This window comes from Nerophis ophidion, linkage group LG07, assembly GCF_033978795.1.
Source record: "Nerophis ophidion isolate RoL-2023_Sa linkage group LG07, RoL_Noph_v1.0, whole genome shotgun sequence".
Taxonomy (NCBI): Eukaryota; Metazoa; Chordata; class Actinopteri; order Syngnathiformes; family Syngnathidae; genus Nerophis; species Nerophis ophidion.
Window position 1 is genome coordinate 66,909,358 of NC_084617.1, and position 19,413 is coordinate 66,928,770.

The window sequence follows — 19,413 nt, forward strand, 5'->3', positions numbered from 1 at the left end:
TAGAGCTTTAACTTGCACTTACAGATGTAGCGACAAACTGTATTTAGTGACAGTGGTTTTCTGAAGTGTTCCTGAGCCCATGTGGTGATATCCTTTAGAGATTGATGTCGGTTTTTGATACAGTGCCGTCCGAGGGATCGTAGGTCACGGTCATTCAATGTTGGTTTCCGGCCATGCCGCTTACGTGGAGTGATTTTTTTCAGATTCTCTGAAGCTTTTGGTGATTTTATGGACCGTAGATGTTGAAATCCCTACATTTCTTGCAATTAGACTTTGAGAAACGTTGTTCTTAAACTGTTTGACTATTTGCTCACGCAGTTGTGGACAAAGGGGTGTACCTCGCCCCATCCTTTCTTGTGAAAGACTGAGCATTTTTTGGGAAGCTGCTTTTATACTTAATCATGGAATCCTCCTGTTCCCAGTTTGCCTGCACACCTGTAGGATGTTCCGAATAAGTGTTTGATGAGCATTCCTCAACTTTATCAGTATTTTTTGCCACTTTTCCCAACTTTTTTTTCACGTGTTGTTGGCATTTAATTGTAAAGTTAATGATTATTTGCACACAAAAAAAATGTTAATCAGTTTGATCATCAAATATGTTGTCTTTGTAGCATATTCAACTGAATATGGGTTGAAAAGGATTTACAAATCATTGTATTCCGTTTATATTTACATCTAACACAATTTCCCAACTCATATGGAAACGGGGTTTGTACTTGTGTGTGAGTAAGTGTACACAAGTATAAGCCAGTTTGCTTTCTTCACAGGTTTATGCTGATGTGGTGCAGGCTATGAAGCATCCAGGTAGAATTGCAACTTTGCATGGTGCACATGTGTCGGGGGCTTTCAATTTAAAAAAAAAAAAAAAAAAAGAAAGAAACTGTGTTTCAAAAGGTCAACTTTTACAGCTGTTTTCCCTATGAATGTCAGTCTTTAATCGCCTGCAAATCCAAAAAGGAAAGCTCTTGAGGAAAAAGCAGTGTTGAGTAATGGGAGGCAGCAGTGATTATGGATGGAAATCCTTGTTGATCTTTGAAATAAATGTCCCTTGCAGGCTTGCAGGTGTTGTCCACGGCCTCGCATTATTGGCCCCTGGATGCCGTGGATGGGATACACGGCCTGTCGGACCAGATTGGAAAAAGACCAGGTTATGTTAACGGAAGTCATATAAGTATGTGTGTTGTTGAAAAAAAACAAGTCTCTCTATTTTGTCTGTGCATGGTCTTTGGCTATTCTTCATCACGGCCATCATCACTTTTTGAATGAGCTGATGTGAACAAAAAGCTCTCGAAGGGGAACTGCACCTATTTTTTAAATGGAATTTTGCCTATCGTTTCATAATCATTATGACGACTTACTGTACAATGTCTGCTGTCATTAGGACGCAGACAGCTGGGATGTTCATATATTCCCATTCAGATGAAGAAGTTCTCACAATCCTCGCAAAATTGCGTCGTTCTCGCCATTCTCGGGTCTAAATAATGTTATATATATATATATATATATATATATATATATATATATATATATATATATATATATTCATATGTATGCATATATGCATGTGTGGATATATATACAAATATATAGATACATCTTTTATTTCTATCTTTTTTTACTATTTATATTTCCAAATTGTACATGCACCTTTGGGCAGTGGTCCCCAACCTGGGCCGTGGCCCGATTGGTACCGGGCCGCAGAATAATTTTTTTATTAATAAAAAAAAAAAAAAAAAAGTATTTTTTATTTTTATTAAATCAACATAAAAAACCCAATATACACTTACAATTAGTGCACCAACCACAAAAACGTCCCTTTTTCATGACAAAGAAAAAAAACGGAGAAAAAAAAAAAAAAAGAAAAAAAATTTACGCTTTAGAATGCAATAAGTAAATAATAAATAAACATCCGTCTTTCATGATGATTGTGAACAATAGTCAACACTCCAAAAGAAGTGCAGTTCCCCTTTAAACCCGATTCATTGCCCCTGATAGACAAGCTACAAGTCTGCAATGCACTTCACTGTGATAACTATCACTAAGTCTTATACATTAGGATCACAGTGGGACCTCGGTTTTTGTTTATAATGTATTCCAAAAGGTCGGACAACAAGTCATTTTTCCCATAAGAAATAATGTAAAGCCCATGAATCTGTTCCCAACACCACCAAAATATTAACAAAAAACACAATTTATGGAGCTGCGATGAGGTGGCGACTTGTCCAGGGTGTACACCGCCTTCCGCCCGATTGTAGCTGAGATAGGCACCAGCGCCCCCCGCAACCCTAAAAGGCAATAAGCGTAGAAAATGGATGGATGGAATTATAGTTTTACATGCAGAAAACAATATTAAACAAATATTTACCATATTTTTTGTCTTTACTAAAAACTACAGTAGAGTTGCTCTCTTTTTAAAAAAAAAAAAACATTTTATAGATATACCGTATTTCCTTGAATTGCCGCCGGGGCGCTAATTAATTTAAAACCTCTTCTCACTCCAGCACTTACCAAAAGCATGCAGTAAATTTAGGCCTGCGCTTAAAAATTTGAGTGTGATGTAAGGATACCATCATGAAAAGCACATTAAATAAAAAAAAAAACGTTATTAGGGTCTTACCTTTACTTATAAATGAAGTCCATGCGCAGCTCCTTCTGATCAAAAGCATCGATAACTTGTTTATAGAAGTCTTCCTTATCTTTCTTCAGTTTTAAAAGTCTCTCTGTCTCGATGGAGAATCTTCCTTTATTACCTCCTGCTTCGATTGAAAGTCCAGTTTAGAAAACTGTTTTATTTTAGATATGTAATCCTCCATGTTAAAAGTGCAAGAGAGATGAAAAAATAAACGATTGCTGCTCACTCTTGCTGCTTGTTGTAACTTCTTCTGCAGCCGAGTAGTCGCAAGAAGGATCACTAGCGCCCTCTACCACCAGGAGGCGGGAGTCATTTAATGACTCATATTTGACACACGCAGCTACGGTATATTAATAAAACATAGCTGCTTACTGTTCTTTTTAACATATTCAATAGCTTGGACCTTAAAATTTTAGCTGTTAATCTTCTTCCCTTTATGCGATTTCAAATTATTGAAATCAGCCCCTCCAGGTGATGACAGGTGAAGTTTCACTCGTGACGTGACGAGTTTGACCCGGCGGAAATTCTACGCATATGCTAATTTATTTGGCGAAACGAGTTTGACCCGGCAGAAATTCTAGACATGCGCTAATAAAAATAATATTTTTCGAAACGAGTTTGACCCGGCGTTAATCCTGGGCCGTCGGTAATGCTAAGCATGCGCTAATTATTTTGCCAAACGAGTTTGACCCGGCAGTAATTCTAATCAGGCGCATATTATACACCCGGCGGCAATTCAAGGAAATACGGTATGTATGCTAGTTCTAGCTATTAGGCTGTTGTAGTTTTTATTTTTATTTATTTTTATTATTATTATAATTATTGTTTTTTAATACACTGTAGCACATTGAGGTTGTTTGCTCAATGTAAAGTGTGTTTTACAAATAAAATCTATGATCATTATTATTATTGCTCATCTTTTTAATCAAAGGGCTGGAACATGCAACTTTATTTGGTCAATTAGAGGCTTATTTTGCAGTCGTTCTCAATTAAAGAAGAACAAAAAGACGACAGATTAAGTCGTTAATGCATGAGATTCTTTTGTTTGGGCCGTCCCTCGTTTATCACTGTTATTTGGTTCTGGACATGGCCGCCAAGTAGGAATGATTCATTATATAAATCAAATATGTTAGCACTTTTATTAATGTTATTATTATGTTTGTTATTGATACTCTTGTATCTGTTTTTTTTGTTGCTATTTTAAGTGTCCATACCGCATAATTTATGTACTGAGCATTGCAAAGCTGGGATCGGGTTGGAGTCAGGGCTGTTCTATTTTCTTTTATTAGACTGATACGACTTCTTTACGAGCTTCTAAATATGTTTTTAACAATAAAAGAGCTTTTTAGACATGAGATTTACTACTGTACACACTTTTATTCCGGTAAAGTAATGCTGCTTGAGGCTGAGCCAATCAGTGGTATGGTCTCACCTAGTGGCCAATACAACTGTAGTATTGCTCTGTTTAGTATATTTAGCCATTTTAATACCTAAAAATGAATAATTTAGCACCAAAAAAATAGTACAATATGCTTTTAAAATGCAATAAAAAAAATCTGCAATGTGGTGAAGCCGCAATAGTTAAAGTGCAGCATGGCGAGGGATTGTAGTTTGTTGGGTGCAACTACATAGGTCTACGAAAACCGAGGTACCACCGTATCACTGATTTTGGACAAGATAACGTTCTAGAATACTATGTACACTATATTGCCTAAAAGTATTTGGCCACCTGCCTTAACTCACATATGAACTTGAAGTGCCATCCCATTCCTAACCCATAGGATTCAATATGATGTCGATCCATCGCTAGGTTCAAGTATTTTGGTAAGGCTGTCCACAAGGTTGCAGAGTGTGTTTATAGGAATTTTCAAGCATTCTTCCAAAAGCCTTGCTTTGTGCACTAATGCAGAGTCATGTTGGAAGAGGAAGGGGCCCGCTCCAAACTGTTCCCACAATGCTGGGAGCATGGAATTGTCCAAAATGTTTTGGTATCCTGGAGCATTCAAACTTCCTTTCACTGGAACTAAGAATCCAAACCTGTAAAACAACCCCACACCATAATTCCTCCTCCACCAAATTTCCCACTCGACACAATGCAGTCTAAAATGTACCGTTCTCCTGGCAACCTCCAAAACCAGATAAGTCCATCAGATTGCCAGATGGAAAAGGCTGATTCATCAGTCCAAAGAACGTGTCTCCACTGCTCTAGAGTCCAGTGGCGACGTGCTTTACACCACTGCATCCAACGCTTTGCATTGGACTCGGTGATGTATGGCTTAGATACGGCCGCACGGCCATGGAAACGCATTCCACAAAGCTCCCTGCGTACTGTACGTGGGCTAATTGGAAGGTCACATGAAGTTTGGAGCTCTGTAGCAACTGACTGTGCAGAAAGTCAGAGACCTATTTGCACTATGCGCTTCAGCATCCGCTGACCCCTCTTGGTGGCTGAGTTGCTGTTGTTCCCAAATTCTTCCATTTTCTTGTAATAAAGCCGACAGTCGACTTTGGAATATTTAGGAGCGAGGAAATACGATGGTCTTGAGTTCAATAGGTCTTGAGGTGGCTTCCTCCCCCCTCCAAAAACATGCACCTGGGGATAGGTTGATTGGCAACACTAAATTGGCCATAGTGTGTGAATGTGAGTGGAAATGTTGTCCGTCTATCTGTGGTGGCCCTGCGATAAGGTGGCGACTTGTCCAGGGTGTAACCGGCATTCCGCCGGAAATGGAGCTGAAATAGGCTCTAACACCCCCTAGTAGAAAGCAGTAGAAAATGGATGGATGGAAATTTTACGACTGGATTTGTTGCACGGGTGGTATCCTATGACAGTTCCATGCTGGAAATCACTGAGAGCGGCCCATTATCTAACATATGTCTGTAGAAACAGTCCCCATGCCTAAGTGGTTGATTTTATACACCTGTAGTGATTGAGACACCTGATTCTGATCGTTTGGATGGGTGGCCAGTATACTTTTGGCAATATAGTGTACCAAGGCGTCCATGTGGTAAGACAGGCCTGGGCAATTATTTTAACTTGGGGGCCACATTTAGAGAAAAAAATGTGTCTGTGGCACCGGTAATTCTATTTTTAGGGACACTAATACAAAACCTTCACAATAATGTCTGATTGAATGCTAAAAACGTTATGACAGACGTAATGGAAACGTAATGGAATTTTCCATTTTTCTATGAACGATAAAACACTGAATATTGACAACATATGAACGTCACACCCCCTTTCGGTCGACATGTTTTACAATCAAGGGAAACGCAACAAAAAATTCAACAAACAGTGAAATATGAACGGCAAGGGTACAAAATAAACCCACCTACAATCTGACAAATCACTAAGCTTCAGAACTTTGTCGTGAAAATCTCTCTGTGGAAACGCTTCCCACCCACACTGTTTGGTGCCTCGTCTGGGCTGCTGTGACGTACATTACCATAGTAACTAATTAGATGACCATAGTAACTAATTAGATGACCATAGTAACTAATTACATTACCATAGTAACTAATTACATTACCATAGTAACTAATTAGATGACCATAGTAACTAATTAGATTACCATAGTAACTAATTACATTACCATAGTAACTAGTACAGGGGTCGGCATGCCCTAGTGCAGGGGTCGGGAACCTTTTTGGCTGAGAGAGCCAATAATCCGAATATCTTAAAATGTATTTCCGTAAGAGCCATATCATTTATTTTCAACACTGAACACACCTAAACGCGTGCATTTTTAAGTAAGACCAACATTACTAGAGTATAATAGGTCTCTTATTCTTTGTAATAACATTAATATTCTGAAGCTAACTGTGGAGGGGGCGTGGCCTGTGGGCCTGCAGCGAAGCGGGGTGTGCCAGGACCGGCCTCAAAATCAGCGACAGGTGCGTAGACAACCCACCTGGGCCTTGTTATCTAATCACCTGTTGCTCTGTTATAAGCAGCAGCCAGGAGGAGAGACAGGGTTGGAGCTGGAGCCAAAGTGCGAGCGAGAACGAAAGAGAAAAAGACAATTGCTGGAAAGCAACTGAGAGACTTATTGAAAAATAAAAAAATATCGTAACCCTAAAACAGGCTTTCATGTCGGTGCTTGGTGGTCTGAAGAACCCCCAGGAGGGCAAGCCCTAAAAAAAAAACAATAATAAATAAAGTGCGGTAGAAAAAAGGATGGATGGATTCAAATGCATGAGCATGTTTAATATTTTGAACGTTATTTTTAACACTTTGATTACAAGTGGAATTAGTCATTACTTATTGTGTTAAGCAGTGTTAGCTCAGATTTATCCTAGAGCCAGATGCAGTCATCAAAAGAGCCACATTTGGCTCTAGAGCCATAGGTTCCCTACCCCTGCCCTGGTGGGTCTCTGGAGCTTTTCCAAAATTGTTTGAAAAATGGAAAAAGATGAGGGGGAAAAACATATTTTTTGTTTTAATATGGTTTCTGTAGGAGGACAAACATGACGCCAACCCCCCCAATTGTTATAAAGCACACTGTTTATATTAAACATGCTTCACCGATTCGAGTATTTGGCAAGCGCCGTATTGTCCTACTAAATTTGCTGGTCCTTGAACTCACCGTAGTTTGTTTACATTTATAACTTTCTCCGACTTTCGAGGACGTGTTTTATGCCACTTCTTTTTCTGTAACATTTTGTCCACCAAACTTTTAACGTTGTGCATGAATGCACAAAGGTGAGTTTTGTTGACGTTATTGACTTGTGTGGAGTGCTATAAGACATATTTGGTCACTACATGACTGCAAGCTAATCGATGCTAACATGCTATTTAGGCTAGCTATATGTACATATTGCATCATTATGCCTCATTTGTAGCTATATTTGAGCTCATTTAGTTTCCTTTAAGTGTTCTTAATTGAATTTATATCTCATGACACACTATCTGTATGTGATATGGCTTTTAATTGTTTGCGGCTCCAGACATATTTGGTATTGTATTTTTGGTCCAATATGGCTCTTTCAACATTTTAGGTTTCCATTCAGGGGTGTCCAAAGTGCGGCCCGGGGGCCATTTGCTGCCCACAGGTCATTTTTTAACGGCCCCACGGCACATTTTAAAAATACTATGGAAAAAAATAAAAAACATAAAAAGCGGTATAAAAGAGCAAACTGGTGAAATGCAACAAGAAGATGTTGCAATGTTGACTCCTATAACACAAAGCTGCCATGCAGGCTGTTTCTTTCTTTAAAAAAATAAATAAATAGTGAATCAAAATCAATTACGAATTATTGACCAATTCAAAGCTCCAATTACGTCACGTTAAATATTCCTCTTTGAGATATTTTTGGGGGCAAATGTTGCATATTTTGTGTTTGCCATATTAAAAACTGAGCTGTTTTTTTTTTTTAAAAAGAATGGCCTAAAACAAACAAACAAAAAACATAAACGGTATAGCTCGGTTGGTAGAGCGGCCGTGTCAGCAACTTGAGGGTTGCAGGTTCGATTCCCGCTTCCGCCATCCTAGTCACTGCCGTTGTGTCCTTGGGCAAGACACTTTACCCACCTGCTCCCAGTGCCACCCACACTGGTTTAAAAAATGTAACTTAGATATTGGGTTTCACTATGTAAAGCGCTTTGAGTCGCTAGAGTAAAGCGCTATATAAATATAATTCACTTCACTTCACTTCACTACAAAAAAACGTATAATTGACGAATAAATCTGAAGTTGATCTCGAAACCATTGTGTTAAAAGTAAACAGTAAAAAAATATATATATTTATTTATTCTTTAACACTTCAATGAGTAGGATCCCTTAGGATCAGTGTGTTTTGTTTTTAAGTGTCATTGCACAAAAAATAATAGTGAATTGGGGATAGGTTGATTGGCAACACTAAATTGGCCCTAGTGTGTGAATGTGAGTGTGAATGTTGTCTGTCTATCTGTGTTGGCCCTGCGATGAGGTGGCGACTTGTCCAGGGTGTACCCCGCCTTCCGCCCGATTGTAGCTGAGATAGGCGCCAGCGCCCCCCGCGACCCCAAAAAGGGAATAAGCGGTAGAAAATGGATGGATGGGTGTTATAATAATAATAATAATAACTTAGATTTATATCGCGCTTTTCTAGACACTCAAAGCGCTCACAGAGAAGTGGGACCCAACATTCATCCACACCTGGTGGTGGTAAGCTACATCAGTAGCCACAGCTGCCAGTTTGCGCCTACGGCCCCTCTGACCACCACCTATCATTCATTCACCAGTGTGAGCGGCACCGGGGGCAAAAGGGTGAAGTGTCCTGCCCAAGGACACAATGGCGGCGATTTTTTGGATGTCAATAGGTGGGAAGCGAACCTGGAACCCTCAGGTTTCTGGCCGGCCGCTCTACACACTACGCCATGCCGCCCCCAAAACTACTGAATGTTATTAGTTGTTGAACTTTTTACGGCTCCATTTATTATATAATCTCAAATATTCTACTTAAAAATTTTATTGGGTGAAAATATTGCATATTTTGTGGTTTTTTTCCCATAAAAAAACATGGTTTTCTTTGACAAAAAGAGCATACAACTTAAATCTTTAAAAACGTCATATTCACAGATAGACCTAATGTTGATCTAGAGATTTAAAACTTGAATAATAATAATAAATGATAATATTTGTGTTTTTTTCCATAAAAAAACATGGTTTTCTTTTCTTTGACAAAAAGAGCATACAACTTAAATCTTTAAAAACGTCATATTGACAGTTAGACCTAATGTTGATCTAGAGATTTAAAACTTGAATAATAATAAAAAATAATAATACTGAATAATGACACATTTTTAACATTTTATTATTACCAAAACCCTTTGGGGTCCCCGGGATCAAGCCTGAGTGGAGGCCTAAATGTATATTTTTTATACATATATTGTATTGGTTTTTAAAATAAATGGCCCCCGCTTGCTTTGATCAGTGGAAAAAGTTTGGACACCCCTGTAGTATATCATCCATAAGCGCAGATTCCAACCGTTGAAATACTTTGTATATTTCAAAACGTACGGTCATTTCAAAACATCACTGCACATCATCATGGCAGCTACACTTTCCATCTTGAAAGATCTAAAAAAAAATATTTGGGAATGTCCGGCGGGCCAGATTAAAAAGCTCAACGGGCCCTATGTGGCCCCCGGGGCCTTAATTTTCCCAGGTCTGTGCTAAGATGAGTAGAAAAATAAGTAGGTGTTATTAAATTAGAAATGCATTTTGTTTGCCTGTCATTGCATTGTTTATTAAAGAGATGACGTTGTGGAGGGATCAGGTATAGACTTGAGCACGATGTGTGAAGTCACTCACTCGTTTAGGAAATTCCTCAGTGGAGGAGTTAAAAAAAAAAAGAGCTAATCACTCAACTCAGCATCACTCCGTCTCATACCTGCGCACCATGTCCCTCTTTGTCCTTTTGCCCGTTAACTGTCTCCTCTGTTATGTGTCCACATAGGAGTCAATACCATCACTGTCTCTCCATTGTCTTTGTCCAGCTCTCAGAATCCACAACCACACTGTGCTCCCTTCCTCCCATAACACTTCCTATGTGTATACCAATGACTCCGCCTACACTAACATTTCTGCGACAGTAGGTGAGAGTCAGCATCTTGTCCAATTCACGTGCATCACCCATTGTCTTCTGTGGTCCTTCACTCATCTCACTTTGTGCACTTTATTCTTATAAAGTAGCCAACACGGTAGTTTAAGTCTTAACTCACATTGTATTTCAATGAACAGAATCCTATTGTCATCAAAGTTCTTCATCTTTCATTGGACATACATTCTGGTGCCGTACACTAAAGTGAGGTTACTTTGCCAGGTCACTTGCTGCTTGTTTGTGGGACTTGCTGCCTTCTTGTGTATTTTGTTGTCTAAACTTACTTTGATTACAAACCCCGTTTCCATATGAGTTGGGAAATTGTGTTAGATGTGAATATAAACGGAATACAATGATTTGCAAATCCTTTTCAACCCATATTTAATTGAATGCACTACAAAGGCAAGATATTTGATGTTCAAACTCATAAACTTTATTTTATTTTTTTCGCAAATAATAATTAACTTAGAATTTCATGGCTGCAACACGTGCCAAAGTAGTTGGGAAAGGGCATGTTCACCACTGTGTTACATCACCTTTTCTTTTAACAACACTCAATAAACGTTTGGGAACTGAGGAAACTAATTGTTGAAGCTTTGAAAGTGGAATTCTTTACCATTCTTGCTTGATGTACAGCTTAAGTTGTTCAACAGTCCGGGGCCTTGTTGTCGTATTTTACGCTTCATAATGCGCCACACATTTTCGATGGGAGACATGTCTGGACTGCAGGCGGGCCAGAAATTTACCCGCACTCTTTTAATACGAAGCCACGGTGTTTTAACACGTGGCTTGGCATTGTTTTGCTGAAATAAGCAGGGGCACCCATGATAACCTTGCTTGGATGACAACATATGTTGCTCCAAAACCTGTATGGACCATTCAGCATTAATGGTGCCTTCACAGATGTGTAAGTTACCCATGCCTTGGGCACTAATACACCCCCATACCATCACAGATGCTGGCTTTTGAACTCTGCGCCTATAACAATCCGGATGGTTATTTTCCTCTTTGTTCCGGAGGACACCAGGTCCACAGTTTCCAAATATAATTTGAAATGTTGACTTGTCAGACCACAGAACACTTTTCCACTTTGCATCAGTCCATCTTAGATGACCTCGGGCCCAGCGAAGCCGGCGGCGTTCCTGGGTGTTGTTGATAAATGGCTTTCGCTTTGCATAGTAGAGTTTTAACTTGCACTTACAGATGTAGCGACCAACTGTAGTCACCGACAGTGGTTTTATGAAGTGTTCCTGAGCCCATGTGGTGATATCCTTTACACACTGATGTCGGTTTTTGATGCAGTACCGCCTGAGGGATCAAAGGTCCGTAATATCATTGCTCACGTGCAGTGATTTCTCCAGATTCTCTGAACCTTTTGATAATTTTACGGACCGTAGATGGTAAAATCCATTAATTCCGTGCAATAGCTTATTGAGAAATGTTGTTCTAAAACTGTTCGACAATTTGCTTACAAATTGGTGACCCTCACCCCATGCTTGTTTGTGAATTACTAAGCATTTCATGGAAGCTGCTTTTATACCCAATCATGGTACCCACCTGTTCCCAATTAGCCTGCACACCTGTGGGATGTTCCAGATAAGTGTTTGATGAGCATTCCTCAACTTTATCAGTATTTGTTGCCACCTTTCCCAACTTCTTTGTCACGTGTTGCTGGCATCAAATTCTAAAGGTAATGATTATTTGCAAAAAAAAAAAGTTTATCAGTTTTAACATTAAATATGTTGAATATGGGTTGAAAATATGGGTTGAAAATCATTGTATTCCGTTTATATTTACATCTAACACAATTTCCCAACTCATATGGAAACGGGGTTTGTACCCTAGGAATGGTAATCTGACAGCAACGTACAATTTGATTCCGATTTTTGGACTTCCGATTAGATTCAGATTCTTTGGGTAAGGATTAAATTCCGATTTTTGCAATGGCAATTCAAATTATGATTCTTGGACTGACATTTCAATGATTGTTGGAGTGACTATTCATTCGATTTAGAATTTTGGAGTGATGATTACCATCAGATTCTTGAAGTGACGATTTGATTGCAATTTTGGGGATTGATGATTAGACTCTGATTCTTGGGTTTACAATTAAATTCCGATTTTTGGAGTGACAATTCAATTAGGATTTGCAAAGTTACTATTTGATTTTGATTCCTGAGGTGACGATTTGAGTCCGATTTTTGGAGTTACTAATAAATTCCGATTCTTGGGGTTGCCTTTCAATTTCGATTTTTTCAGTGGCAATTCAATTATGATTCTTGGAGTGACAATTCAATTCGGACTTGCAGAGTGACTATTTGATTTTGATTCCTGAGGTGACAATGTGTGTCCGATTTTGGGAGTTACTACTAAATTCCGATTCTCGGGTTTAAGATTCAATTCGGATTTTGTTAGTGGCAATCCAATTAGGATTCTTGAAATGACAATTCAATTAGGACTTGCAGAGTGACTATTTGATTTTGATTCCTGAGGTGACGACTTGAGTCCGATTTTTGGAGTTACTATTGAATTCCGATTCCTGGGTTTGCGATTCAATTCTGATTTTGTCAGTGGCAATTCAATTAGGATTCTTGGAGTAACAATCCAATTACGATTTGCAGAGTGACTATTTGATTTTGATTCCTGAGGATACGATTTGAGTCCGATTTTTGGAGTTACTATTAAATTCCGAAACAATTGTAATTCTTGAGATGACTATTTACTCTTGGAAAATGGATTTTAATCTCAATGAATTTTACCTGGTTGAATAAAATGTATTAATTGATTGATTGATTGATTGATTGATTGATTGATTGATTGATTGATTGATTGATTCTCGGGGTGACAATTCAATTCCGATTTTTGCAGTGAAAATCTAGTCAGGAGCTAAAATCTTAAAAATAATAAAGACTTTTGAATTAACGGTGAAACATCTTTAACAAACAAGAAGATTCCAGTTGCCGAGTTTCAACCTTTGCGGGTATGCAAGTTACAAAAACGGGTAGGACGGAGCTTTGCATTGCATCTGAATAACGACCCTAAGAACATACAGTCTGGACTTCCCTCAAGAATTCTTGAAGGTAAAAAACTTGATCCTTAATGGGCAAGACAGTGACTTGATCTTAAGGATTTGCTTGAGGGTGATTTCCACATACTGAAGAGAAAAGAATGCCAGCAAGACTCATACACAAGCAGCATGTCTGTAGTGAAGGCCTGGGAAAAAAAACTATCTCCAGGAAGGAAAATTGTAAGGATTTTCCTCCAAGTATTGTAAAGAATGGTTATTCGAGCAGGCAATTGTCCAAACGCCCTCGAAAAAGGATGTGATCTGGATATAAAAAATACTTCCAAGAGCAAAACTTGTAGTTTGTATATGAAACATAGATGTTTTGACACTTTTCTGATACACCTCATACATTTACATATACTGTTCTTATGAGTAAAATACATTGTCATTGTCATTCCTCTGTAATGCTGGCAAACCTTCCAAATCAAATCCTGAACACCTTGCTCGATTTTCCCTGCAGATATTGTCGAAGGAATGGTCAACAAGGGCATTTTTCTAAAAGGAGATGTTGGCGGTACTTTCCTCCACTTTGGAAACTACCAGAACTCTTGCATTAGTGACCCCACTCTGTGTGGCCCTGACGGTGAGTACTAGTCTGGGAAAGACATCATTGGTAATAAAGTCAGAGGGCTATCAAAGCATACTTCAGTTGATAGGCAGCATGGTGTAACAGGGGTGAGTGCAAGTGCCTCACAATATGAAGGTCCTGAAAAGTCCTGAGTTCAATCCCGGGATGTTTCTGTGTGGAGTTTGTATGTTCTCCCTGTGACTGCGTGGATTCCGTCCGGGTACTCCGGCTTCCTCCCACCTCCAAAGACATGCACCTGGGGATAGGTTGATTGGCAACACTAATTGGTCCCTAGTGTGTGAATGTGAGGGTGAATGCTGTCTGTCTATCTGTGTTGGCCCTGTGATGAGGTGGCGACTTTGTCACGACGAGTACTTTGGTGAGGTTTGTTTTCCCGTGGTGCAAAGTGACTGGACCGGACACGACGTGAAGACATATTTTAATTTTAACACTCAAAAGTTCTACAAAAACAAAGAGCGCTCACAAGGAGGGGGACAAACTTAACGCAGGTACAAAACTAATACATAAACAGACAAAGGACATGAAATAAAACTACACTTACTGTGACGTGAAAAGCATGAAACAATGGCAAGAAGTGAGCAATCAATCGGGTATCAAGGGTGTGTAGAGGGTGATGTCGCCAGGCTGACTGCCTGGCAACTACAGGCTTAAATGGTGGTCCAGTGATTGACAGGTGCGTGAGTCGTGAACACAAAACTGGTGAAACTAATGAGTTGTCATGGTGACAAAAGAAACAAGAGTGCACAATGAGTCCAAAACAAAACAGAACGTGACCACAAAACATGACAGACTTGTCGAGGGTGTACGCTGCATTCAGCTTGAATGCAGCTGAGATAGGCTCCAGCACCACCCGCAACCTCAAAAAGGGTCAAGCAGTAGAAAATGGACGGATGGATGAACTTCTGTTGATAAAATGTTTTAGACTTAGACTTAGACTTAGACTTCCTTTTTATTGTCATTCAAATTTGAACTTTACAGTACAAATAAGAACAAAATTCCGTTGCATTAGGTCTTGGTAGTGCAGGATAGAAAAAAGCAATAAGGTGCAGATATAAATAAATAGATTACTGTACAGATAAATATATTGCACTTTTGCATATGCATCCAGGTTTATGGATGTATGTTATATTGTCTTTTTATTCCGGCGATTTAATCCATTTTGGGGGGAGTTGAGGGGATAATTTAATTATGATGCGTTCAAGAGTCTTACGGCCTGAGGGAAGAAGCTGTTACAGAACCGGGAGGTTCTGCTTTGGAGGCTGCAGAACCTCTTCCTAGAGTCCAGCAGTGAAAACAGTTCTTGGTGGGCGTGGGAGGAGTCGTTGCAGATTTTCTGAGCCCTGGTCAGGCAGCGGCTTTTTGCGATATCCTGGATATGGGGTCTTTGCTTTGATCTGTGGTTCGTCCTTTGTTTTGTGTTTTTGCAGGAATTACTTTTTCCTTTTTTTGGAAGAACCATGAAGCAGAATCACGTTTTGCTGTAGCATCTGGGGGGAAAGTCATCTCTAATGGCTTCTCTGTCTACACCAACCCCCTCGGAGGATACGTGGAGTTCTACACCCGCGGCAACAACCACAGATGGAAAGCCAATATTGGAGTTCCAGGTATCACAAATAGGTTTGATTTGACACAGTGTTCTTTTGCTTCATTTTCAACTGTAAACATCTTATCCATGTTATTGCATTCACACTGATATTTGACTTGACAAGTCAAGACTGAATTTCATAAATGCATCATACAATTATCATCAATATGAAATGATCAGCCGGATAAGAAAGACATCACAGGTTTCGAGAGTAAATGTGAAAAGTGCAATTCGTCACATGAATCAAATTAAGAACAAGTAATATCGGTGATTCCCCCTGAAATTGTTGTGACAAAGTAGGATAAAACAATAGAGATATTTGTTTTTAAGGAGTTCTGTTCTCACTGATCTCGGATAACATGTGTCATCTTTTGTTTTGTGCACCATCACGGCCGTAATTCAATTTTTAATGGAGTTTTGGGTTACAGAAGATCAGCGCTCATCTGGTTCTCATCCAGTGTGACATGTGGACATTTCAGTTTGTCTGTGGAAAGGACTTGAGAGTACATCCCGGTCTTCCCCTGAACTGCGAGAAACCTGATTAAGATGGTCACAGTAGATAACAAACCATACATTTTAAAAAGGTGAAAGTTTAAATGTAACTAACGGGTCGGCTGCGACACACAAGGTTTCAATTTTAACCGCAAAGATTTGCTCGACATGTTTCTCAGACAGCTCATGTTCTGCACTGATTGTTGTCGATTATGTTTGCCAGAGGAAGTTTTTGTTTATTAAAATCAGATTGAAGTATAACTTGTTATGTACTTGTTGACTTTTATGAATTTTTATGGATGTAGAAACTATGACTGTACCAACTCTGGCATCCAAATAAGCATTGAACTTTATCTCATTAGCAGCAATATTTGAATGAGCCAAGTTTAGTAGACCCATGTACAGTAGGGACCACTGTTTTGGTATTAGTATACCATATACACCTATGTGGTTTGCATAACACGGCTAATTTTTTTCCTGTAATTCTTAACTATAACAAAAAAATAGACAAAAAATCAAATGTCCCCTTCATAGGACAAAAGATCCCTGGAGAATATACACTAGGGATGGTAATCTGACGACAATGTGCAATTTGATTCCGATTTTTTAACTTTTCACATTCTTTGGGTAAGGATTCAATTCCCGATTTTTGCAATGATTACTCTCAGATTCTTGAAGTGACAATTTGATTCCAATTTTTGGGATGACGATTGGACTCTGATTCTTGGGTTTACGATTAAATTCCGATTTTGTCAGTGGCAATTCAATTAGGATTCTTGGAGTGACGATTCAATTAGGATTTGCAGAGTGACTATAAGATGATTTTTTTATTCCTGAGCTGACGATATGAGTCCGAATTTTGGAGTTACTATTAAATTCCGATTCTTGGGCTGACGATTCAATTGAGATTATTGTGTTGATGATTTAATTCTTGTTCTTGGGATGGTGAATCACTTTAGGAAAATAGATTTTAATCTCAATGAGTTTTACCTGGTTAAGTAAAATATATTGATGATTGATTGATTGATTGAGTGATTGATTGATTGATTGATTCCTGGGGTGACAATTCAATTCTGATTTTTGCAGTGACTATTCGATTTTGATTTTTGAGGTGACGATTTGATCCCGATGTTTTGGAGTAACTATTTGATTCCGATTCTTGGGGTGACGATTCGATTCCGATTCATCAGGTGATAATTTGATTGTGAAATGATTCTCTATTCAACACCATTGACTTAGACTCAGGCTTAGACAAAGTCACAAGGATCGTGTACACACGGGCACAAAAAGAGGGTGAAAACTAAAGATATAAAGTAGAAAAAAAATGAACGATAGTAGCAAAATAAAATATAACATATATGTGATATTTATTAGTATAGGCGTTAACCTCCTAGTGTCCCAAGACCCCATAGAGGAGCCTCCACTGCCAGGACCTGATCAATGACTATATAACAACCCATACCACCTTTTAGGTAACCATCCGCAGTTAAAAGGTAATGGGGAATGTGCGGCCCAAATAAATTAAGTGATTCATCTGTGTTTATACGTTAATAATGCAATTAATGCAATTGTTTGTGATTAATCGCATGTGTTAACACAGTAAGTTTGACAGCTCATATATATTTGTGTAAAAGCAACGACCGTTTAACTTCCTCCATCTCAGTCTTGCATTTTCTTGAAACACACAAGGCACTAAAAGGGGTAAGATGGTGTCTTTAGAGGGGGCCCCCTCGCTGTTTCATCTGACTAATATGTTGGCTGTGAAGCAGAATGAGGAATAGAGAATTCCATGAAAGAATGATACTTCACCTGGTCCCTACTTCCTCTCTCTTTCTTAGGGCCTTACTGGACCCATATTCTCTTCACATGGAAAAAGACTGCAGGTCTGATGGTTTATATCAATGGAACCTTTACTGCTGGCGATGAAAGTGGCAGTGTTTCTGAAAACTATGGCAACCTCTACCCTGATCTTGTCATTGGAACTGGCAACGACAGGGCCTATGGTCACTATGTAACAGGAGCCTTTGATGAGTTTGTCATCTGGGAACGAGCTCTTTTGCCCAGTGAGATATTTCTCTACTACAGTGCTGCTATGGGTAAGGATATTTACTTTTCACGTATCAGATGGTTTTTATATTTCACATTTGTTTGTTTGCTAAAACCCTTCCCTGATTCATAGGGAATCAATCCATCCAGCCATGTTTGTCAGGTTCAAACACTGATGAAAACTATTAAACAAGACAAGAAGCAAGGAAATTAACAGAGATAGAATTCAATTTTGCTCAGTTTGAGGAGAAACGTGACAACCTGTAACCTCTTACAGTGTCACCCACGCTCTGGCGAAAGATTGTATGCCTCCTCCTTTATTTGGACTTTCTCTGACCACATGTCAACAGCTGCATCAAAAGGGACGGGGTCGTAAACAGTTCACAGAAAACGTAGTAAAACAGTTCAAAGAAGAGGTTCATAAAATAGTTCAAAAAGAGGTTTGTAAAACAGTCCAAAAAGGGATCGCCCGGAGGGGAGTCTGGTCCTGCTTCCTCTTCGCTTTTGTAGTTCTTGGGTAAGACACTATCTTTCGGTTAATTACAATACATGAAAGAAACAGGAACACCTTCATGTTGCTAAACACAGTGGAGTTTTACGAGCCTTACTCAAAGACAGTTTTTGGTCTTCTCACTGAGAACTCATTTCAATACAAAGTTTTTGTGATAACTTAAAAACAATTATTCTAACAATGTTTTCTACCATCTGTTTTCATTAGAATATACTAGTCCGCTGAGCATTTCCCAACAAACCTTGAAGTGGTCAAAAGCCAACCCCAGAACACATTCACACATATCAACAATTCAGAGTTTCCAAATAACCGAACATGTTTTTGGGGTGCCGGGACAAGTACATGCAAATGTTTTGGGTCCCAGAATATGGTACCACATTTTGTGGAAGTTCCCCTTTCATTACATTTAAATAACTTTGAAGCACAATAACATTTTACAATACAGAAAAAATAGACACTATGAATAACATGTCTATATGTAGGGTTGTATGGTATACCGGAATTAGTATAGTATTGCTGGTTTTACGAGCAGACAAGCATGTTCAGCAGCGCACAATCACGGAGTACTTACAAGCAGACACAGTGTGTAGACAGAAAAGGGAGAACGGACACATTTTGACTGAAGAAAATAACAATAAAGATGAAGCTATAGCACTGAAACGTCCTCAGGAAGATGTGCTTTAAGACATGGCTAGCTAGCTAGCGGCTAAAGTCCAGCTCCAGTTGGCATTGTTTTAGCTACTTCTAAATCACTAATTCTGGCCTCCGTGGCGACAAATAAAGTAAGTTTCTTACAAGTACCATCCCTGCAGGACGAGGAATAGCTCACCGGTGTCAAAATGGAACAGATGCCATTGGTGGATCTACTACTGTAACATCAACTGTAATTATACCAAGTACAGTAGCG

The 19,413-nt window shown here is 39.0% G+C and overlaps 1 protein-coding gene across 4 annotated transcripts in view; it reads left to right on the forward strand.

Moving 5' to 3' along the window:
- Window positions 1–19,413, forward strand: part of adgrd1 (adhesion G protein-coupled receptor D1) — a 94,797-nt gene that overhangs the window by 1,216 nt on the left and 74,168 nt on the right. For 2 of the 4 annotated variants that reach the window (XM_061906922.1, XM_061906923.1), the window contains exons 2-7: window positions 768–804; window positions 1,055–1,171; window positions 10,113–10,211; window positions 13,744–13,866; window positions 15,300–15,476; window positions 17,788–18,045. In XM_061906922.1, coding sequence (XP_061762906.1) covers window positions 768–804; window positions 1,055–1,171; window positions 10,113–10,211; window positions 13,744–13,866; window positions 15,300–15,476; window positions 17,788–18,045 — 811 coding nt within the window. The remainder of the gene's footprint in view (window positions 1–767; window positions 805–1,054; window positions 1,172–10,112; window positions 10,212–13,743; window positions 13,867–15,299; window positions 15,477–17,787; window positions 18,046–19,413) is intronic. The other 2 variants (XM_061906924.1, XM_061906925.1) reach the window with 2 other exon arrangements.